General features: G+C 43.8%; 1 protein-coding gene across 7 annotated transcripts in view; it reads left to right on the top strand.

The window, feature by feature from the left end:
- Nucleotides 1-24,753, top strand: part of PPFIBP2 (PPFIA binding protein 2) — a 208,386-nt gene that overhangs the window by 101,990 nt on the left and 81,643 nt on the right. For 5 of the 7 annotated variants that reach the window (XM_043971121.1, XM_043971120.1, XM_043971119.1 and 2 more), the window contains exon 4: nt 19,016-19,108. In XM_043971121.1, coding sequence (XP_043827056.1) covers nt 19,016-19,108 — 93 coding nt within the window. Of the gene's footprint in view, nt 1-9,781; nt 10,023-19,015; nt 19,109-24,753 lie in introns of those variants that run through there. The other 2 variants (XM_043971124.1, XM_043971123.1) reach the window with 1 other exon arrangement.

Genomic DNA, 24,753 nt, shown 5'->3' with positions numbered 1-24,753 from the left:
CTGCCCCCGCCTTGATGTTGATGGCTGCTGACCAATCAGGGTGGTGATTGCTCAAGTTTGGGATGGCTATCTATGGCAATTTCTTAAAATAAGACAATGAAGTTTGCAGCACAGATTGACTCTTCCTTTCATTTGAACACTTATTGGCCATTGTAAGGTTATTAATTGGCCTGATTTCAACATTATTGTGTCTCAGGGAATAGGGAGGGCTGAGGAGAGGGAAGGAGACAGAATGGGAATGCCTCTCAGCAGAACAGTCAGAACACACAACAAGTTTGTCATCTCACATGGGCACAATTCATGGTGCCCCGAAACAATTACAGTAGTAACCTCACCATGGCGCACACAGTATGAAAAAGTTTGGAATCTTGCAAGGATTACCAAAATGTGACAAGAGACGCAATATGAGCACATGCTGTTGGGAAAATGGTGCCAGTAAACTTGCTGGAGGAGGGGTGGTCACAAACCTTCAATTTGTAAAAAATTATCCATGGAGCAGAATAATGTAAAATGAAGCACAGTAAAATGAGGAATGCTTGTAAATGCTTTTTCTTTCCTTCTTTCCCTCCTACCCACCTCCTAAGCAGTCCTTCAGCACTATAAATACCTTGTGGTATCCTGGGGCCTAATTCTTCCTCCTAGCGCCCAACCTCCCAGGTGAACCCTTCCCTCCTCTTCCAGATACTTGTACCAAGTACAAAAGAGGCTGGTTATGGCTCTCTCCCTTTCCCTACATCATCCTCTCCCCCACCTCTTATCCTAGAAAGCTAGAGTTTTCAATCTTGACAAAGAGTCGATCAATAGCATTTATTAAGTACCTACTACATACTGACTGACACTAATAATACTGAGGATCTAAGGCATACAAAACAGATGCTGTCTTCAAAGAGCTTAAATTCTATCAGGGAAGGCAACATGTTGAAATATAAGTATACACAAAGTAGATGTGAAAAAATAAAGGGTAATAAGTCGGGCATGAGATGGAGATTAGCAGCTGGGGGGCTTGAGAGATTTTCTGCAAAAGGTGCTTCTTAAGGCAAATCTTGAAGGAATGGGTAGATTCCAAGAGGTCTGGGGGACAGGAGTCATTCCCTCCAAGTCTAGGGGAAGGAAGGGGGAGTCATGAAGCCTCATCACACTCCCACACCTTCTAGCTCTCCCTGTCTCCATCCCCTTGGCCTCTTGCTCTCCATGGCTTTTTCTCATTCAGCACTCTGTTGCCAGGAAGGGGGTGGGGGTATGGAGGTGTAGGCAAAGAGAAGACCCCAACTGGTCTAGCAACTGTTCAGTGATTGGTCCAATTCACTGCTCTCCACCAATCAAACGGTGTTGCAGATGATTTGCTCTGGTTTCCTAGCAACCATTTTCTGATTGGTTGGAGAAATCATTCAGGGATGTTAGAGCTAAGGATTCAGGTGACTTATGGTGGGGTTTTGTTACAGTGTTACTTTCTAATGTGATTTTCTTTTGCTCAAAAACCACTTCCTAATAAATAACCGTTATACTTTCCCTTTTTAAAAAATTAAGTAAAACCATCTGATATAGTGATTACTACTAATTGCACTGGTAACCCTCTATAGTTTTGTAGGGGCCCCTAGGTGGTGCAGTGGATGAAGCACTCACTGGCCCTGGAGTCAGGAGGACCTGAGTTCAAATGTCACCTCAGATACTTACTAGTTCTGGGCAAGTCACTTAACCCCAATTGCCTCAAACATCATCAGGGCCATCCGCAATCATCCTAATATATATCTTGCCACTGGACCCACAAAGGGCTCTGGAGGAGAGTGAGGTTGATGAACCTGCATAGCCCTCTCTCACTTAAATCCAATTCACTACAAATCATGACATCGCCCCAGTGTCATGGTCCTCTTCAAGAATGAAGGACAAAACACACACACACACACACACACACACACACACACACACACACACACACACACTATAAGTTTTGTATCAACAGGAAGTTATGTTTCAGGATCACTCATCAGAAACCATTATTAGCCTGAATTCTGTTGTCTTTTAGGGCCATCTTCATTTACATTATTGTAAACATTGTATAACATATTCTCTTTCTGCTTTCTTCACTCACAATGACTTTATACAGGTCTTCCCATTCAGTTTCATTACTCTTCATATCCATCAATCAACTCATCAATGAGCATTTATTAAACACCTTGTGCTTGATTCTACATGTACAAATAAAAGATGAGACAGTCTATGACTTTGAAGGAAAAGCATGTTTGAATATAAAGATATGCAAAATATATACACTATAAACACAAGATCATTTTGGAAGACACGTAATCATAGCTCAGAGGATCAGGTGGAAGGGGAGGGGTTTACCTGAGCTTTGAAGGAAACTGTTGTGTGACAATATTCTAGTCCATTACATTCACAGACTGTGTTTGGACATCTCCTGACTGATGGTTAAATAATTTGCTTCAACTCTTTTCTATTCAGTAAAAATGGTGATGTAGATATTTGTGAATATTCAGAACCTTTCTGTTATTGATCTTAGTAGTGAAATAGTAGTATAAATCTAGTAGTGAGAGTGAGTAGTAAAGAAGCCTAGCAGTAGAGAGCTCAGAGAGCAGTAACCATTTAATGTCATGTCTCAAACAATCCCACTTCTTTTTTTGGCATTAACCCCCTAAGCAGAAATTCCCTCCATTGATTTTTTTGTTTTTTTAGTGAGGCAATTGGGGTTAAGCGACTTGCCCAGGGTCACACAGCTAGTAAGTGTTAAGTGTCTGAGGCCGGATTTGAACTCAGGTACTACTGATTCCAGGACCGGTGCTCTATCCACTGCGCCACCTAGCTGCCCCCCCTCCATTGATTTTCAATCTTGGTCAACTCTTTGTTTGGGGTTTTCTTGGCAAAGACATGAGGTTTATTTGCCGTTTCCTTCTCCAGATGAGGAAAAAGAAGCAAACATCGTTAAGTGACTTGTCCAGGGTCACACATCTAGTAAGTGTCTGAGGCTGGATTTGAACTTGGAAAGATGTCTTTTTGACTCCAGGCCCTGAACTCTATATCCACTGCCTTACCTTGCTGCTCTCCACTGATTCACATGGACAACTCACCTGTCTTTTTCTGTCTGAGAATTAATTGTCTGTGGGGTACTGAGAGATTAAGTGACTTATTCTTGGTCTGTATGAAGCCTTTTCTACTCTTCCCGCCAACTGCTAGTAATATATAACCATATTGTCATTCATAACAGCTGGACCACTTCATAGACCCACACACACATTCCCCAGCCATGTGTCTGTCTTCCCATATCCAGCACTATTTCCATTCTCCTCCCCCTTCACCAGTTGGATGGATGTGAGCAAAACCTCAGGGCTCACATTTGCATCTTCCCTATTATTAGTGTTGAAGAATCGTTGTCACTAGTGTTATTTTGAAGAGACTCTGGAGCAACGTTGTTCAGGGACATGCTCTGGTAAGCTTTTGTGTGACAGGGAATGCCCGAGCCAGTGAAATTCACTTAGGCAGGAGTAAAATTCTCCTGACGTGGTCACGTGGTAGGCAAATGGTTTTTGCCAGCCTGTGGGTGACTGATTTGATTCACAAGGTGTGGGGGGAGGGATTCCTCAGACCTTGATGTGTTTTCTTTGATGGTTTAGGTTAGCTTCTGGTAGGCTGGTAGATGGTTAAGATAAGCTGTCAAAAAACATTTATTATTTATTATTGTGCAGAGCCTTTGGGAGACAAAAGAGAGAGTCCCTGCCCTTTTGGAGAAAGCTGAAAAGTGTGGGGGGATGGATTGGGGAGGGATAATGTTCATACCAGAAATCAAGCTAAGGAGATGGTGGAAAATGATTTCACCTGCAAAGTTCTGAGCTCTCTAAAGGAAGGCTTTGAAAGTTCATTGCTCTGCCCTTTGATCAGGGGAGAAGCAGCTGAGGGTGAAGGGAAAGTGTTATGGTTAGGGAGGAGTGTGGGAATGAGGAAAAAATTTTTAAGCAATTGGCGGCTATATTCCAGGTGGCACCTCGGGGCTTAGAGGAACCTCTGGGTCATTTGCTCCTGGATGGCTGAACAAAAGAAGTGTTAAGAATTCCACCACCAACTTGCATTGATCTTTCTTCTCTTCCCGGCACCCAAGCCATTGTAATGGCTTTGCCTCAATCTAGCACTTTACTTTTGAAGCTAACTTGTCCGGAGGCCAAGTACCTGAGGGCACTCATTGTAACCAGATTTTAGCTTTGTTATACTGAAGCTTCTTTGAAATTAAGTTGGTTGAAATGCAAGAGCTGCCTTCCTTTGTTAGGCTTTGCCAAGGGCACTTTAAAAGTAGTCCTCTACTTTTTGCATCTAAGACCCCTTGGGCCTAATCAAAAGTAATTGGCTCCTACTAGCCATCTTGTTATTATGTAAACATGATTCCTTTGGGTGTGGGTTGGTCTAAGTCAAAGCTGCCCTTTTTTTTTTTTTTGTGGGGCAGTGAGGGTTAAGTGACTTGCCCAGGGTCACATAGCTAGTGTCAAGTGTCTGAGTTCAGATTTGAACTCAGGTCCTCCTGAATCCAGGGCCGGTGCTTTATCCACTGCACCACCTAGCTGCCCCTCAGGTCAAAGCTTCTTAAACTGTGAGTAGTAACCTCATATGGGTCATGGAACTGAATGTGGGGGTCAAGAAAAATTTGGCAGTAAATGTTTGATTTATATGTCAATTTTATATACCTATATACTTGGGGTCACATAAAAATTTCTTGGGCAAAAAGGGGTCAAGAATGGAGAAAGAAGCACTGGACTAGGAGACTGCTGAGCTCCCACCTCAATTTTTTTTTTTTTGGCGGGGCAATGGGGGTTAAGTGACTTGCCCAGGGTCACACAACTAGTAAGTGTCAAGTGTCTGAGGCCGGATTTGAACTCAGGTACTCCTGAATCCAGGGCTGGTATTTTATCCACTGCGCCACCTAGCCGCCCCTCCCACCTCAAATTTTGTAATTTTATGATCTATAGGAATAGGATTATCTTCAAATCCAACAAAAAGAACTAATTACTATCAGTTTTCCAGTCCTTTTTCATTTTTATCTGACTCTCCATGACCCCATTTGGGTTCTCTTGGCAAAGATACTGGAGTGGTTTACCAGTTCCTTCTCCAAATTGTTTTATAGATAAGGAAACTGAGGCAAACAGGGTTAAATGACTCACCCAGGGTTACACAGCTAGTAAGTATCTGAGGCCAGATTTGAACTCAGGAAGCTGAATCTTCCTTATTTCAGGCCTGGTGCTCTATCCACAGCTCCACCTAGCTGCTCCCTTTTAAATAAAGCTTTACCTTTGATCACTTGCTAAGGATGTTTTAGAGAAGGTGCTGTCACAGGTGGCCTCCAGGTCTCTTCCAACAATGTGATTCTGTGGAATGTCTTTGTGTCTCCTAGGCACAGTAACAGTTTGATACATTCTAAACAGAGATAAGAATTTTAATTCCTCCTAAGTTATGTTTAAGTGCTCATGCATTTCCACAGCTAGTCCTGCTTGTGTGTGGCCTGCCAAATTTATATAGGCTTCCGTCCCTTGGGAGTGACACATGTCCCTCTTCTCCTTCTAGGTAGGCTAATATTGATGGTTAGAAGAGGGAACCCCAGGGTCCATTACAGTCCTCTCTCTTCCATGCTCCCTAGTGAGTGACTTCATATTGTTTTTTTTAATATTCAGAATTCCCCCCTGAAGCACCTCACCTAGTGTGCCCTTCCTTCACAAAGGTGCAAATGGTTTTCCCAAGTCAGACTATGTCACCCTACTGCCCCTTCCCCCACTCAGAAACTCCAGTGGCTCCTTATTACCTCTGGGAATAAATATGAAATCCCCTGGCAGTTAGCAATCTGTACAGTCTGGCCCCTTCCTGCTTTTCTAATCTCCTTACACTTGACTCCATTTACTCTACTATCCAGTGACATTTAGCCTCCTGCTTTTCCTCTAACCTAACTATAACTCTCCATCTCTTGACCCCCTGCATCTCCACTGGCTATTCCTCATGCCTGAAATGCTTCCTTGGCTTGCCTGATTTTCTTCAAGACTCAGCTGAAATCCCACCTTTTGCAAGAAATTCCTTCCATGACCCCTTTGATGCTAGTGCCCTCCCTCTCTGATTATCTCCAATTTATCCTGCCTGTATTTTGTTCCTATATATTTGTTTGCACACTTCCTCCCATTTGTTTTGCTGCTCTTTGTATCCTCATGGCTTAGCACAGTGTCCAGTACATAGTAAGTGTTTCCTAAGTGCTATTGAATAACTGATCCATAATCTTTACCAGTTCATCCTGGAAAGGGGTTGGCAAGAAAAGCAGATTGTACATAATAGAGATTTGCAGTTTCATGTACAACCCCATCTTTGCTTTACTGTGTATATGGAAATGCTCGTTTGAGTTGATGTCTGTTAAGTTCATAATTTTTTTTAAGTGCAAGAGAATGCAGTTTGTGGCCCCCAGCCTTCTCCCTTGAGAAGAAATGTAAGAGTTCTCTGAAGACTCCTGGACCCATAGAGGGACCCAGTCAATTGAACATCTCCTTTCATCTCCAGTTATTCCGGTACAGTGCCTTATCTAATAATAGGCATTTAATAAATGCTTATTGCATTGAAATGAATGGATTTGAACTCCCATGATGGCGTTTGGTCATTCACAGTTGATTCCAACTCTTGGTGACCCCGTCTGGAGTTTTCTTGGCAAAGATACTGGAGTGGTTTGCCATTTCCTTCTCTAGCTCATTTGACAGATGAGGAACTGAAGCAAACAAGGTTAAGTAACATTGCCAAGGGACACAGAGCTAATATCTGAGGCCAGATTTGAACTCATGATGAGTCTTCCTGACACCAGGGCCAGTAGTCTCCACTGTGCCACCTAGCTGCTCCATTGATTTCCTATAACACTGCCTGCAAGGTGTTAGGCCTCTGCTCTGTGGAGGATGCCAAACTCATGAATCCTTTGAAGAGCAGTTAGATGTGTTCCTTTTTTGGTGCCAGGCACACCCTTAGGCATAAACTGAGGGATATAATCTTCCTCCAGTCACTCTCTGGGATGTGCTCTCTTTTGTTATTGCTCTTGCTAAAATGTTGTCTCTGATGTGACCTGGCCAGGACAGAATACAGCAAGAACGATCACCTCCCTCATTCTGAATACTTTGCTTCACCTGTCATAGCCTAGAATATCACCAACCTTTCTGTTGAAACACATCATTGGCTCACATTAACTTTACGGTCCACTAACCCCTTTCCTCCTCAATTTTTTTTTTTTCATACCAGTGACTGGCTAGCCATGCCTCCCCCATCCTGTATTTGTGTCATTCATTTTTTTTTTAAACCCAGGAATAGGATTTTGTATTTAGATCTTACTTAATCTTACCTCTATTAAAACCCATGATTGCACGGAGGTGGCCCTGGGTCTCCAAGGCTATACCAACAGAGTCCAGCTGTTCCAGTCTAGCTGGAAAGGCTTTAAGTGTACACCCAGTGGTGACTACATCTCTGTTGTTCAAGAACCAGTTTAAAGTTGGGAGATGTTCATCATGAGCTTGACCACAGAAGGCTTTTTTTTTGTTGATGGTTCACCTTGGCTTACAAAGACTTTCTCCTAAGCTATAGAGGGGTTGCCATAGGAGTTGTTGGAGGGAGAGTCGATGTTGCATTGATGAAATTATGCGTCTTTGAAATATTGAAGCAATGTTAGGCTGTTACGCTAGCCAAGACCTTTCTGAACCCTGGGTATCTCTATTAGAGACCTTGCTCCAAGTTGACATGGGTAGATGTCAACTTGTAATGAAAAAAAAGTGCAAACAGGGGCAGCTAGGTGGCGCAGTGGGTAGAGCACCGGCCCTGGAGTCAGGAGGACCTGAGTTCAAATCCAGCCTCAGACACTTAACACTTACTAGCTGTGTGACCCTGGGCAAGTCACTTAACCCCAATTGCCTCACTAAAAAAAAAAAAAAAGTACTGGGAAGGGGGCAGCTAGATGGCGCAGTGGATAGAGCACCGGCCCTGGAGTCAGGAGGACCTGAGTTCAAATCCGGCCTCAGACACTTAACACTTACTAGCTGTGTGACCCTAGGCAAGTCACTTAACCCTCATTGCCTCACCAAAAAAAAAAAAAAAAAAAAAGGAAACAGCGATGCCCTTGGGATTTTGTTCTCTTCATGAAATCAGAGTGTAGCTTTTATACTTTCACATCATGAGGCGCCCCCCACACACACACACACAGAAGACCTTATACTCTATAAAAGATAATGTTCATCCCAAATCTTAAGCAAATGTTCCATGTTAGAGGACTGTTAATAAGTGGGAAAAACTGTTGCAGGAAAGATCTCAAATGTGGTGGCCATGTGAGAAGAAGGCAGGAAGTTGCTGGCACTCTTAGGAGAGGAGGCACCCTGAAAACTGCACCAAGACTTGTTTTTGTGTCATGGTCATAATGGGTTCAAGGGGGGCCTTGCGTGGGATCCCTCCGGTTGCAGAGAATAGGGTCTTTTATCCCCCTCTGGCCCTTTCCTGTCCCATCAGCCAGGAGCTATTGCTTCAAGGGAGCGCGCTTCAGTTCAACAAAAGTTTATTAAGGACCGACCCTGTGTAAGAAAAAAAAAATTTAATGCAACAATCTTTGTCCTGGAACTTACTTTCTACTGCAAGGATACAAGTATATACATTAATAATACACATAAATAGGCAAAATAGGTGCAAAGTAATTTCCAGAAGGAAAAAGTTCTAACTATGGGTCATCCAGAAATGGGAGGGTGGGGGATGGTTAAGGAGGATTGCAACTGAGTTGTGTTTTAGAGAGCTCTATAATCTAGGTCAGGACTTCTTAAGCCTTTATCTTGCACGACCCTGGGTATATAGGTGTATAAAATAGGTATACAAATCAAACACTTGCTGCCAAGTTTTTCGTGACCCCTACATTCAGTGACTGAGGCGATTCAGTTTAAAAAGCTTTGATGTAGGATGTGCAGCTGAGGATGGAGCATTTGGGGGATCCAAGGCTTTAAACAGAAACTACTTTTCAAGCCCATCCAAATACCTTTTGGAACAGGAAACCTGTTCTTTCCCGATAATGTTGAAAAATGGCTCATTTGAAAGTGGGGGAGGGGGGAGGGAACTAAGGATCCCCAAAGCCTGGATAGACAGTAAAGCAGATTCCAGTAGGCCACTTTCTTCCCCTTCAAAAGCCTAGCGAGTCTCAGGAGATATCTGAACAGAATTTGGGGGCATGTGTCCCATTACAGCCAGAGAAGAGTGTCTGTGACGATTTCCACTTCAAAGTTGCTGCTGCTCTTGTAAAAGATAAACTTCATTTAGTTTCTGTATTCTTAGCTACAAAGGAATCGAGGGCCCCTGTTTTTTAGTAGGGGTGGGGGGAGAGGAAGGGAGGATAAGACTGTGTGAGAAGCAGTAAGTAACCCAAAGAGTAGCATTTATTTTTAGCCTTATCCTCAGCCCTAAATAAACTCTGAGAGGCGGAGTGGGGAAGTCTGCTGGCAACCACTGAGTCAAACAGAGACAGGAAATCGGGGGTCTTTGGGTAATGAGTTCCAGCCACTCCAGCCCCAGAAAGCCAGAGAAGGCATTTCTGCGAGATCGTTTCTCTCTGCCTGCTTAGGTTTTCTCTTTTTGTTTTACCCTGAAGAAGAAAGGTCCTGGGATTTTTTTCAAAAATTAGAATCCGAGTCTTCTTGGTTAGAGAGCTGCCATCAGGGAATGCCTCAGCCAAGGGGACTCCTAAAAGTTTAGCGGAGTGGGGGTGGGGTGGCAGTGGGGGATGCTCCGGTGGCCCTGAGTATCTGTATATATGGAGCAGTCTAGGAGAAGGCGGCTGGCCAGCCAGAGGCCAGGGACCTGGGAAAATGCGAAAGCAGCTTCACATTCCTGAGGCAGGGGGCAGGGGAACAGCAGCCCTTAGAGGAGAAAACTTGATCTCCAGTCCAAGAAAAAGTGCCTTTTAGACCCAAGGAATACAATTGCTGACATGGATGCAAAGCATGGACCGTGAGATTGATATTTACAAGCATTTGCCATGGCTGAAGAGGGTAAGTGACTTGTTGCTATCTTTCGTGTCTCTTTAAAGATAGGTCCTGGGGAGGTACTTTAGAAAGTTGCAACTGTGTGTGGGGAGAGCATATTTAGAACCTCAAACCCCTGCCACTGCCAAGTTCTTCATAAGAATCTAATTATAGGCATACCTCAAAGGGGGGTGGGGGGGGAAGGAAGCATCAGCTGGCTTTGTCTTTAACGTGGACCTCAGGGTGAGGAGGCTATGAGCAACAAGGCAAGAAAAATCTTTTCTCCTTTTTCCAATGTGTCGCCTAAACAGCTGGAGGTTCTTAAGATTGTGAGTACCTGAGGTATCTCCAGTCTGTGGACTCGGAAAGAGAAAAAAACCCCAAAAAACACAAGTTTGCTTCAGTGTGGAGCTAAATGCCGAAGAAGGATCTCACTTGACTTTTCCTCATCCTTTGTGTTTGGCTCTGGAGTGAGAACCGTGGCCCTTAGGATCCCATTAGCTTTTTTTTTTTTTTTTTTTTTGGTGAGGCAATTGGGGTTAAGTGACTTGCCCAAGGTCACACAGCTTAGTAAGTGTTAAGTGTCTGAGGCCAGCGCCCATTAGCTTTTGAATTTCCTAAGGAAAAATTTAGTGTAAGTGGTGTCCTAAACACTTGGGGAGTACCTGGTTTGGGGTAATCAGTTTGTGGGGTTTTGTCAAGTAGTCCTTTGTGTTAATGAATGAAAAGGCTTGACTGGGCTGAGGAATGTCTTGATCTGCTACATGAGTTTGGGTCCTTTCTAAAGCAGTTCAACAAACATTCTATGCCCACTGTATGCTCATGCATTGTGCTAGGTCTGGGGAGGTACAAAAAAAGGGGAGAGGTTTAAATCCGCAATAATAGGGATACACTTAATTCTCACTTTTTTTATTCCTTTAGTGATTTCAGATTAAATAAATGTTCAGTAGTAGAAAAGAAATAAAATAACAAAGAAAACCTAACCATAGAAACTCAGAACAGAAAGAAAAGGCCTTGTTTTGTCACTATAAATTCCAAATGGAATGATGTGGAAAAGGAGAGGAGAGCTGGTGAAGGGTCAAATATGGCACTTTTTGGGACTGCTTATATCCTGGGAACATCTTCCTAAGTTAGACACACAGAGAGGGCACACGCATCCTCCCTGCCTTCCACTTCCTCCCCTCTGTGACCCCGAGGAGCTTGACTCAGTAATGTTCATAGACAAACACAGTGCTAGTGACCAACTATGCTGGCTACATCTCTGATCCTTTGTACAGGGTCAGGTGGTTTGACTACACAGAGAGGGGCAGGGTTGAATTTAAAGTCAGGACCTGAGACAAAATCCCTAAATACTATCCCTGCCTTCCTGGCTCCTGACTGTCCCCGTGATCATGAGGACCATATTTTCCAAACCCAAGAGTCAGGATGCATGAGCTGACAAAGGGCTTTGCAGTGCCTTGTTAAAAGTACATTTTGTTTTTTTCCAAATTGGGTCTGTCCTGGGAAGTCTGGCCTGTTCTGGCCACCTTAGCTATATTGCCTGCCATCACAGCCCCTGGCAGCTTTTAAACTGGTGATTGACTTTCAAGGCCTTTGGTCAATATTTACCTCTGCTCAATTTCTTCAGCTGGGAGACTAAACTTGGGGAAGGGTTGGAGGAAACCTGGAGATGGGGGGAAGTCATTTGCAATGAAGGAAAAAAAAATAGAGGGAGTATTTGCTCTAGGGTGGAAAGCAGAGTCTCTCTGGGGGGAGAAGAACAGGAAATGGCTGTGTGTAATCTTAAACTGGCCAAGACTTAACCTGAGCCTCCAGCTGTTTGAGTTGAGAGAGGATGCCTTTATAATTCTCCTCTTGCTTTGGGCCAAGGAGCCAAGAGTTGGGGGGATAGAATCCTGGATCACCACTGAAGAGTCTTCACTTCCCCCTGGGGAGCAGGAGGTGATCTATCTCCATGGAGGTGATGACTTTGCAACTAAACAGGCATCCTTTTGTGATGTTTTGTCTGGAGACTTGGCATGTAAATTGACACCCCTTTGGGAAGCATGGATTTGTCATCTGAGGCCCCTCACTTGTACAGAAAGTCCAGCTACTAAACCATAGCACTCGGTGGGCTTCAGAAAGGATGGATTCCTAGTCTTAATTTGAAGCTCTTCACTGTGGTCCATGGAATATTCATAGGCTATGGATAGTTAGAGCTGGTGGGGGCCTTAGAGAAGGGGAGCTAGTGTGAAGAGAGTACTGGCTTCTCAAGTCAGGGAACCTGGGTTCAAATCCTTTCTCTACCTGTGTGACCTTGGGTAACCTCCTTAACCTTACTGGGGAGACTTCCAGCTCCAGCTCTCTGATCCTCATCCTGTGCATTTGAGAGACAGACAGACAGACACTGAATTCCCAAGAGGGGAAGAGATTAGTCAGAGGCTATATGCATCAGGGTAGTTGGAGAATATCTTTTAAAACAAAGCACAAAATATCTTGCCATTCACAAGCATGGTCAAAAATACGATTGGGGGGGGGGCAATTGGGGTTAAGTGACTTGCCCAGGGTCACACAGCTAGTAAGTGTTAAGTGTCTGAGGTCAGATTTGAACTCAGGCCCTCCTGAATCCAGGGCCGGTGCTCTATCCACTGCGCCACCTAGCTGCCCCCAAAATACTCTTTAAAAAAAAAAAAAAACTTCTTTTGCCCAAAACCCCTTTGATCTCCTTTGACTCTACCAGGTAAAGCCTGGGCTCTTTGGTCTGACATTCAAGGTTGTCCAATCTCTAATTAGCTTTTTTCAGCCTTAGCCACAAGTAGGTTTAAAGTGGTCTTCCTCCAGCACACGGACTCCTCTCTGCATTTGTTCACAGTACCCCCCCACCCCAGACTTAGTTTAAAATGTTTTCTCTCCTTCTCTCTGCTGTTAAAATTCTATGTCTCCTTCATTCTCTCCTCTTCCAGGAAGCTTTCCTTAACAACTCTAAACCACAGCAAACTCTTTGTCCAATGAGTGACCTCATAGCACTTGTAGTCTTCACCAGATCTTTGAGCTTCTTGTGGGTTGTCTGGGCTTTTTGGAGTTATTCTTTTAAATATGCACGTCAAGGAGGGGCAGGGTTTTCCAATGGGTAGAACACTGGCTTTGGAGGCAGTGAACCTGAATTGGAACCCTAACTCTGCCTTGAAATAGCCATGTGACCTTGGACAAGTAAGTCACTTACCTTGGCTGATTGATTCCTATTAGTTTCCTTATCTTAAGAACAAAATGGTTGTACTCTTAGGTCCTTTTCTTCTCTAACTCCAAGATCCTGTGATCTTAAAAGCAGAGGCAGTTAGGTGGTACAGTGGATAGAGAACCCAGCCTAGAGTCAGGAAAACCTGGGGTCGAATCCAGATAATTAATAGCCATGTGACCATGGGCAAGTGACAACCTCTGTCTGCCTCAGTTTCCTCAACTGTAAGATGAGGATAGTAATAGCACCCATCTCTCAGTATTCTTGTGTGGACAAAATAACATTTGTAAAGTGCTTAGCACAGTGCCTGGCATATAGTTGGTGCTTAATAAATGCTTGTTTTCTTCCTTCCTTATAAATCTCTATGATAGCAAAGCTATGTCTCATCCCTGATCACACCCAGTCCAGCTCTGGGCACTGTTTATGACATAAATCTATTTAATGAATAAAGGTATAATTCTTCCATATTAACATTGTATTGAGGAGGAAGGACTGCCTATAAAATTATGGTCGGGTGCTCCTTCAGATCCCTCCTTCTGGCACCCCTGGGCCACCACACTCACAAAGCTCCTTTGATTGGGCTTTATGGAAATTTCATATCCCAGGATGTCAGGAACAACAAGCCTTTGGCACCAGCTGAGATGCTGAGGGAGGGGTGTGTGGAGAAACTTCAGCTCTTGTCATTTGTAATCTGACTCTCAGGCTGACCATAAACACAGGCAACTGCAAGCTGTCCCCTTCCCCCTCTCTCCACCCCTTCCCTTTGGCCTCTACAGAAAGAGCTGAGACAACAGCAGACAGAAGTTGATTCCATTCCTCTGTCTGCTTAGCACCTTTGCCAAACAGAAAGCTCTTGGATAAACCATTCCAGCACCAAAGATAGATTATCCTACTGTTTTCTTATTAAAGCAGCATTTTAATCCATTACACGGTCACCGAAGAATTTGTGGCCTGTTGTGCCATTAGCTATGTGGTACAGTGGCTGCATCAGCCTTTTCACTTGCTTGGAGTTGAAATTGGAGTCTGAAGCCTGGGGGTAAAGGAATACCCATGGAATGTCTGGGGGAGTGGCCTCAGATGGCCCCAACTTCATTCCACCCAGTTAATTTTCTGGAGACACCTGGGGGATCTGTATTGATTCTTGGGCTGTTCTTACAAGGTCATGGTTCTGGTTGGCCCCCAGTTACCCCAGAAATGGAGGCATTTAATCCAAAGATAATATCACCAATCTTCAGAACCAGGGGCAGAGTGATCAGGGCCCTGAAAAAATGACTTACCAGCTTTAAATCAGCATGGTGTAGTCACAGGAGCCTCAGTGAACATCAAGTCCTCCTTAGACATGAGAGGAATCCCCACTATAACATAGCCACCAAAGTCATCCAGCCTCTGCTGCTGCTGGTGGTTGTGTTTATCTAGAACCTTGAGGTTTGCAAAGCTCTTTAGATATATTACCTTGTTTGATCCTTAAGACAACACTTCTAGGTAGGTGCAGTTATTATCCCCAATTTGAAGATGAGAAAACTGAGGCTGCTCTTCTTACTGTTCATCCCTCTTGGTTGAAGACAACCAATGCCATCATGATGTTGGGTCAAGGTACAGTGTAGTGTGTTCCGCTGTGGCTGCCCAGTCCAATCCAAGCTTGGAATGCTCCAACCCAGGCCGGGCACAAGTAGTCCCCTTGAACATTTGGGATGGAGACAGTCTCTAGATGAGTGCATCTCATATTTCCTTTGTGCTACTGGGACTCTGCTTTGCTCATAGAGCACGGCACCTTCTTTGATGCTGGCATGTAGAAGTTAAATGACTTGTTCCGAGTCACCCAAGTGTCTGGGAAAGAAATCAACCGCAAGTCTTCCTGACTCCAACTCAGATCCTCTACCCACTGTGCCACCTAGCTGCCAACAGGAGATATAGGCAGCACCTTCCACTTTTACATAGCTCTAATGCTTAGGCAGTTTTTCAAGCCTGAATTCGCTCCCTCACAACTTCTGCACATCACTCCTGGTTGGCTATCCATGCTGTCTCATAGGATGATGAGTTTGCTGGTGACGAGATTTCCTGGGAGAAGGATCAAGGGGGAATCCAGTCTAAGGAATGTAGCTGGTGGGTAATGAACAAATAGAATCCATCCTCTACATGACAGCTCTTTAATACTGAAAGGCAGCCAGCATGTGCCCCTAAAGTTGTCTCTTCTCCAGGCTAAACATGCCCCCAGCTCCTTCTATGGACCCTCATATGAGAGGTACTCAAGGCCCTTCACTGTCTGAGATCCTGTTCAGTTTATTCATGTCTTTCTTAAACCATGGTACTCAGAACTGACCACATTTCTTCAGATGACATCTGACAAGTACAGAGTACAGTGGGACTCTTGTCCTCTTATTCCTAGAAGAAATGCCCATCTTAATGCAGTCCAAGTTGATTACACTGTTGACACTGAGCTTGTAGTCCACTAAAACCCCCAGATTATTTTCAAAACAACTGTATTCTACCCATTTATCTCCCTTCTTATATACTTGTAAGGTTGATTTTTTCTTTTGTATCTAAGGATCCTTGTTGAATTTCCAATAAATCTTTAGAGTGTAAAGGAGTCCTAAGACCCCTTTGAGAACCCCTGGTAAAAACATTTAATGTCCCTTCCAATTCAGAGAGTCTATGAACATTTCAGAAGGAAGAAGGGAGGGAGGGAGAGAAGGAAGAGCCTACTATGTGCCTGTAAGCATTTTACAAATACCTCATTTGATATACACAACTACCCTGAGAGGTAGGTGCTATTTATGACCCCCATTTTTCAGTTTAGAAAAACAGACACAGACTTTAAGTGTCTTGCCCAAGGTCACACTACAAGTAACAACTCTCCATGATGGAATGCTCAACAGTGGTACAACTTGTAAAATGCTCTGATTTGGCCTCAGAGCTCCTCCCACCTTTATAATTTATGTCTTCTCTCTGGCAGAGAACATGAATGATGTTTGCTTCTGTATCTGGTGACTGCAGTGTTTAAAGAAAGTTACAAAGTCCAGAATTTGCCCATCCCTATGGATATTTTCACTTGTGTTCCTAGAACTTGTAATTCCTCAGCAGCTGAACTGTTCAATAAACCCATTATTAAAAACCATAATCTCTTGAGTTTCCATTTTCAGGTTATGGAAATAATCTGGTCTGAAATTACTGTTAAAATTCGTTGAAAGCAGAACAAGGATTTAAAGACTAAAGTACAGGATGCAAACAAACATTTTTATAATTAGTTGGGGTTTTTTAAAATTGAGTTCCAAATTCCCTTCCTCCCCTTGAGAGGGCAAGCAGTTTGATATAGATTATATCTATGCATTCATGCAAAACATGATTTTCTTTTCTTAAAAAGGCAATATGTTCATGTTACAAAGTTTGTTAGAGGACAGATAGGTCATATGGGACTATTGAGAACACAATACTAGCTTAGAAGACTGGAAATCAGCATTCAAGTCTAGTCCCTGACATTAAATTACTTTGGGACTCCACATCAATCACTTTCCTGCTGGGGTCAGGAAGACCTGGGTTAGAATTCTGATCTTGATGCTGGTTAACTGGGGGCAGCTAGGTGCACAGTGGATAGAGCACCAGCCCTGGATTCAGGAGGACCTGAGTTCAAATCCAGCCTCAGACACTTGACACTTATTAGCTGTGTGACCCTGGGCAAGTCACTTAACCCTCATTGCCCTATGTACAAATGAAGGAAGGAATGAAGGAAGGAACAAATAAATAAATAAATAGATGCTTGTTAACCAAGTGACCTTAGGAGTCATTTAGTTTCTCTCAGCTTAGGTTCCTCTTCTGTAAATTATAGGAATAATAATAATGTTGTTGTTGTCGATGATGATAACCATTTTATGAGGCCATTCCATGGTAAGGTGGAGCAAATGTAGGTCTTGGAATCAGGTAGATTGAATTCATATACTGCTGTATGACCCTGGGCAAGTGATTTAACCTCTGTATGCCTCCTGTTTTCTCATTTGTTAAAATGAGCATACTAATAGTACCTTCCTCTGAGGATTGTTGTATTAAATGAGTTGACATGTAAAGTGTTTGCTAACCATAATATCCTATACACTTGCTAGATATAATTTTTTTTTGGAGGCAATCAGGGTTTGCCCAGGATCAAACAACTAGTGAATGTCTGAGACTAGATTTGAACTCAAGTTCTCCTGACTCCAGGCCAATGCTCTGTCCACCTAGCTGTCCCTGCTAGTTGTCATCATCATCTGCATCGTATCTGCCTCCTTTGGATTGTTATGAAGATTAAATCAGATGATATAGAGCAGCTTCATCCAATGTAAAGAGTGCTGGATCTTTTTATTATTATTTAATAAGTAATAATAATCATTAATGTTTAATAAGTAATAATAATCATTATTATTATTGTTACTCCTGATAGCTCTGGTGGTTTAGAATCCTATAACACAGAAAATGAGCAAACAGCAATTAGTGCCATTTGGTAGTGCCTACCAAGTGTCAGAATAATAGCATGGCCTAGGGACACTGGGCATCCCTCCCACTCTCAGTAAGGTTCCCTTCAGTTCCCAACTGACAGGATTGTGCCTCTTGGGGAAAGTCCTGTGAACAAGCCTTTGGGACCAGGAATCCCTAACAATTGCCAGGTCATAATTTTTAAAAATAAATGTTTGTTGGTATCTTTTCTTTCTACACTGTGTCCTACCCCACTCTCCTTCCCAGAGAGCCTTCCCTTATATATAAAGGCTAAAAAGGAGACAGAAAATCTTAAGTATAACCAGCCAAAAAGCTACAAAGATTCCACACTCATATTTTTCCCTACCCCTGCAATGAAGGGTGGGCTTGCATCCTCATATCTCTTCTTTGGGGACAAGCTTGGTCATTAGAATTTTGCAGGATTCAGTTCTGATTTGTTGCTTTCTAAAAATGTATCTTGTGGTCATTGTTTATATTGTTTTCCTGGTTCTTATTACTTCACTTTGCATCAGTTCATGTAGGTCTTTCAATGCTTCTCTGACTGATAATACATAATAATGTTAATAGCTACCATTTATGTACCGCTTCTTGTTTTTTGTTTTTTGTTTTTTTGTGAGGCGATTGGGGTTAAGTGACTTGCCCAGGGTCACACAGCTAGTAAGTGTTAAGTGTCTGAGGTCGGATTTGCACTCAGGTACTCCTGACTCCAGGGCTGGTGCTCTATCCACTGCGCCACCTAGCTGCCCCTATGTACCGCTTCTTAAGGATTTTCATTTGATCTTCACAACAGCCTCATTAAATGGGTACTATTATTGTACCCATTTTACAGATGAGGAAGCCAAAGCTGAGATGAGAGAGGGTGACTGACTTGCCTAGGGTCAAACAACTGTACAGGAAGCATGGAAAAACAGTTACAGAAAGATCATCCTTGAGTGGTCTCCTATTGTGTTTGGCTTTGAGAGGAAAGAAGGTACTTATTCCTGCTGTGGGCTGCCCTGAGGATGGCGATCAGGGGCAAACCAGATGCAACCTGTCAAGCTCATTCAGAGCCACCTTTCCCGCTCGCTCAGAGGCATTACATGGGCTGGGATGAGGTCACTCCCCCCAGGATGGTTTGGCAAGGCTCTTAAGACACACCTTTGAGTGGCATCTTGCTTGTCTGTTCATCACTATTGTTGCAAAGAATTTCGAAATCTTGTGGTTTCCTTGTACTCTGGGTGGTTTCTCACATCTTCTGACAGATAATTCATCACAAATCATTTAGTTAATTGGGAAATCTATTAGTGTTGTGTGTGTTTTTTTTCCCTCGGACGTTTTAAGAGTCTTTTTTCCCCCCCCTTAGTCCCAGGTAAACCACCCAGCTGCAGTTACGAATGAAACCTACCAGGAGCGCTTGGCCCGATTAGAAGGTGACAAGGAATCTCTCATGTTACAGGTATGGTATTCTCACTTGTGCTGCTGTCCCTTTACAAGTGGAACCCTGTGCTACAGGGACACTCAGTGAGATAATGAGAACATCAACAGCTACTCACATATATCGCTTTAGAGATTTGCAAAGTCATTTTCTCCCCATCACCCTATAAGGCAAATACAGCAAATACTCTTATCCCAATTTTACAGATATGAAACAGATGCAGAGACTTGCTCACGGCCCTACTGCATGTGTGTGTGTATTGGGGGGGGGGGTGAGTGGGCAGTGTATACGAAACGTTCACAAAACAAAACAGACTGTGACTGTGGTGTGCAGCACAGACGAGCCCTGCTGGATTCTGAAGGCCTGGCACCCATGCTCTCCTCTCCAGACCAGGAAGCAGGAGTAATCTGATCCCTTCCCGAGTGACAGAGTGCACATGGCCTGTCGTACCCTCAGTCTGTGAAGCTCTCTAAAGTGTCAGCAAATTCAACAAGCTCAGGTTTCTTTACATGTGGGGCTTTAAAAAAAAAAAAGATTCCAGAGGGTTTTTTTTTCTTTAGTTTTGTTTTGATTTTTTTTAAAGAAAAACCCTGGAAAAGCAGCTGACCCTCTTCAAAGTATTTTACCTTCTGTTCTCCTGATCCAGATTTATTTAATGATCATGGAATGGTAACTATTCTGTGGAAAAGGCACCTCCTGGGTCTTTCTTCTCTCCACACTTGGTTCTTTTCTGGGTGAAGCCTGTTTTCTGGGCTGAGTCATGCATGTGCATGCGCTTCATCTCGGCCTCAGAGCTTTGCAGCTGTAATTACAGTAATTGTAGACATCTGTAGCAGGACTTGGTTCTGGTAGCTGAGATGATGCCTAATACTATTGGAAGCAAAGAGCTCTCTCTTTGTCTCTCTCTCTCTCTCTCTCTCTCTCTCTCTCTCTCTCTCTCTCTCTCTGTCTCCTTCCTTTTCTCCATCTCTCTCTTCTCTCCCTTCCCCTCCCTCTTTTTTCAGTCTAGTTCTCCCTCTCTTTTTCCCCACCCCACCCCTGTTTCCCTTTCCCCCCACTCTCTCTCCCTCCCTCCCAATCTTTCTCTCTTTGTCCTCTTTCCTCTCTTTGTCCTCTCATGCATCTCTTCAAATTCCCCTGATCTTTTACATCCCTTCTGCTTCTTGGACCTAACTGAAATCTGGCTTTCTGGGCCGGCTTCTTGGTTTTATCTGCTGCCTCCTCAGCCCATTCATGGGGTCAGGAAGAGGAGGCACAACCCCTTCTCCCTCCTGCTAGTTGCAGACTCTAGCTTGGCCTCACCTGCCTTTCCTTGGGTGAGGCTAACACCATCCGATCACATCTTCCTCTTTGGATTCTTGGTGCTGTCGTCTATAGACCCCTACACCACCTTCCCGCTTTCTCTCGTGACTCCAGCACTTGCATCAGATTCTTCCCAACCCAACCCCTGTCATAAGCTCATAGACTTAGAGCTGGAAAGAACTGACGTCTTGTTCAGCCCTCCCCTAATGAGGATAACGATGATTGTGTTTTGTAGCACTTCAAGGGGGAATCACCTTCCTTGTCTTCATTCATTTCATCCTCACGACACGCTATTATTCTCAATTTTTACAGATGAGGAAACTGAGGCTAAGAGTGGTCAAGTGAGGCAGCTAGATGGCTCAGTGGTTAAAGCACTGGCCCTGGATTCAGGAGGACTTCAAAGGAGGAGTTCAAATCCGGCCTCAGACACTTGACACTTACTAGCTGTGTGACCCTGGGCAAGTCACTTAACCCCCATTGCCTGCCCAAAAAAAGAGTGGTCAAGTGACTTGCCCCCAAGTCACACAGTTCATAAGGGTCTTTGAACCCCCTTCTTCCTGACTCCAAGTCCCACACTCTTTCTACTGTGCCATCTAGCTCGAATTCATAGTCTTTTCCCTTCTACCCCATTATGCATATGAGGAAACTGAGGCCCTAAGAAGTTGTGACTTACCCACAGTCAGCAAAAGAGCCAGAATTTTCATACCCAAGACTATAGGATCAAAGTACCATGGCCTTAGATCCAGAAGAAGCTTCATAGGGCCTCTTGTCCAGTCTTCTTGTTTACTTAATGAGAAGGCCAAGACTGAGAGAGGTCATACAGTATGTCCAAGGTCATTCAGATAGTAGTAAATAACTGAGGCAGAATTTGAATCCAGGCCCTCTGATGCCAAATCCAGCCCTTTTTCTACCATCCCACACTCACTGCCCTTGTCCTTCTTCTAAAACTTGGCCTCCTACCTGCTCAACCTGCTTGGCTCCCATGACCTAAATCAGTCTCCACTCTCGCTCAGCTCCCCATGGAGGTGGTCACACCTTCAGCTTCACTATTGCCTGAAACCTCCCTCTGTGATCACAATCTCCTTTCTTTGTTGAACCTGCTCTTCACCCTCATTGCTTCAGTCCCACCCCCCCCCTTCCCTGGCCTCTCAGGTCACTCCACTCTCAAGGCTCCACTGCTTTCCCTTCATTCCTTTGGCCCTAGTTTTGCATTGCTGCAACCCTTGACTCCTTTGCCCACTTGTGCTTTTGTTCTTTTCACCCAACTGAGGGAGCATGTGCCTCCTCTTTTCCTCCTCCAGGGAGGCAGCACCCAATGGAGGAAGTCCTAGCAGAGTCCACTGCAAATCGAAGGTGGTGGTGGTGGTGGTGATGATGATGACATTAATGATACTAATAATAGATCAGTGAAAAATATCACTTTAAAATGTAATAGGGGCAGCTAGGTGGTGCAGTGGATAAAGCACCGACCCTGGATTCAGGAGAACCTGAGTTCAAATCTGGCCTCAGACACTTGACACTTAACTAGATGTGTGACCCTGGGCAAGTCACTTAACCCTCATTGCCCTGAAAAAAATGGAATAAGCACTTTATGAAGTGCTTATTCCATCCTCTCATTTCAAGACCAATGTATTTAGTGCATTAGGCCATGCTGGGCCCTGAGGTAGCATGTACAAGTATCATCATTGCTTTTTCTAGATGAGGAAGTTATCCTTTGGCTGTGATCATACAGAGATAGGAGTGCTCTGGACTCTACTCTGCTGGGAACCCAATGTAAGCCTTCACTCCCTGCACTGAAGTCCTTTTGTTCTTTGCTTAGCTCCATCAGACTTCCCACAGCAGCACTCACTGACTTGATCTTCAGGCCCCACCTACTCTTCACTGTGCAGAAAGGGCACCTTTACTCTCCATCTCTATTTCTGCACCACCCACAACCTCTTCTGTTCTGGCTCCCAATGCTACCACTTTATTAAAGCCTCTCTCTCATGTACTTGCTAGCCTCCATATAGTGCTTTAAGGTTTGCAAAGTGCTTTATGTGGGGCTTGGTATATGTTAGCTCATTTGATCCTCACAGTGACCTGGTGCTATTATCTTCATTACAGCTGAGGAAACTGAGTTTGCAAGAGACTGGTCAGACCAAGGTCACAGTTCTCCTATCTATCTTACTTGTCCTTCTCAATATCCTTTCCTGCTTCATCTTCTTCTGCTTGCCCCCAAAACTAGAGGTAGATGTCCGTCCCCTACAAGATTCTGTCCTGGGCCCTTTTCTTCTTTGGTATCCTTATCTGTTTCTCTGGCTTCAAGGATCACTTCTTTTTTTTTTTTGGCTGGGCAATGAGGGTTAAGTGACTTGCCCAAGGTCACACAGCTAGTAAGTGTCAAGTGTCTGAATCGGGATTTGAACTCAGATACTCCTGAATCCAGGGCTGGTGCTTTATCCACTGCGCCACCTAGCTGCCCCACAAGGATCACTTCTAGACAGATTCAATTGAGTTAAATTTTTTTTTTTTTTTGCAGGCAATGGGGGTTAAGTGACTTGCCCAGGGTCACACAGCTAGTTAGTGTCAAGTGTCTGAGGCCGGATTTGAACTCAGGTACTCCTGAATCCAGGGCCAGTGCTTTAACCACTGCGCCATCTAGCTGCCCCCCAATTGAGTTAAATTTAACAAACATTGATCATTTGCCTAACGTGTGCAAAGCACAGTGCTATGTGCTAGGGTTACAAACACAACATCTCAAATAGCTCCTGACTTCCAGTGACTTCCATTGTCCTGAAAACTTTACATTCCAGTATTAGATCATTTCTAAACCTATTTTTCCAGGACCAGCCTCTCCTTCACTTTTGGATGTTTCCTTATGGCCATCCTAACAACCCCTTAAACTCAGCATCAACAAAATTTAATCCATGATTATCTACCCAGACTGCTCCTTCCAATTTCTGTAGTTCTAGGGGTGGTACCACCTGCCCCTGCTCTCCACTGCCCACCCCCCAGGATCACCCAGACTCAAAACATCAGTTATCTTTGAGGCTTTGTTCTAGCTCAATGCACACGGGCACACACGTAGACATATACAGTTATATGCACACATATGTACATATATATATATTTTTTTTTTTTGGTGAGGCAGTAGGGGTTAAGTGCCTTGCCCAGGGTCACACAGCTAGTAAGTGTTAAGTGTTCGAAGCCAGATTTGAACTCAGGTCCTCCTGACTTCAGGGCTGGTGCTCTATCCACTGCATCACCTAGCTGCCCCTGCTAATGCTTTTTTAATCTACCTTCAGGATAAAACCAACTGACCTCCCTTCTCTTCCCTTTTTCAACCCTTCATTCTATATTATAGAAAATTATACATATAATTTTCTCATGCAAACTACTCTGATGGCTTTTAACACTCCCCAGGCTGGATCCGGCCTATCCTTGCAGGTTTATTTCACATCACTCCCATTATGCACACTATATGTTCAGCTTCCATTTCCTAGTTGTAGCCCTGTATAACCTATAGGGCAGCTGGGTCATACATTAGATAGAGCATAGGACCTGGAGTTAGGAGGAACTAAGTTGAAATTCACCCTTAGACTAGCTGTGTGACCTTGGGCAAGTCATTTAACCTCAGTTTGTCTCAGTTTCCTCAATTGCAAAATGGAGATAATAACATCACCTACCTCTCAGTGTTACTGTGAAGATTCATAAAGTACTTAGCACAGTGCTTAACACACACACAGTAGGTGCTATATAAATGCTAGGCATCATCATTGTTATTACAGTTTATCATTACTACTAACTACTGCTGCTGCTGCTACTAGTACTATTACTACTACTATCACTACTACTACTGCTACCACCACCACTACTGTATTCTTGGTGGTGCATTTGAGCAGACCTTCTTTCAGTTCCTAGATCCCACACTTCCTCATCTTGACTTGCTAAAATTCAGTGCCATGTGCACATAGAATAAGTACTTAATGACTATCTCTTGGGTTGAATTAGACTGAGTTAACTTCAGGCCAGAGACCAAAACAAAGGACATATTTGTTCCAATTCAACTCATCTCTCCAGCACATTCTGTTTCTTCCCTTTTGGTCCTGGGCAGTAAAAATCAAGGGACTCTGGGTCCCCAAAAGATCTTTAGGCAGCATGGGAATATGATATTATGGTCCCTGCACTATACCAGGTAAAGCAGAAAAGCAGACACTTGCATCTTAGAAAATGATTTTTCAATGAGAAGGGATTTCTGGGACATTCTACATGGAGTCAGGAGATACATGCATTTGAATTCTGGCTCTAGTACTTGTGCCACCCTGAGAAAATAACTTAGCTTCTGTGAGTTAGCTTTCTCTTCTGTAAAACAGAGATGATAATAC

Source organism: Dromiciops gliroides, chromosome 6 (genome assembly GCF_019393635.1).
Source record: "Dromiciops gliroides isolate mDroGli1 chromosome 6, mDroGli1.pri, whole genome shotgun sequence".
Lineage (NCBI taxonomy): Eukaryota > Metazoa > Chordata > Mammalia > Microbiotheria > Microbiotheriidae > Dromiciops > Dromiciops gliroides.
The sequence above is the reverse complement of the archived record's forward strand: the minus strand, read 5'-3'. Positions and strand labels throughout refer to the sequence as shown.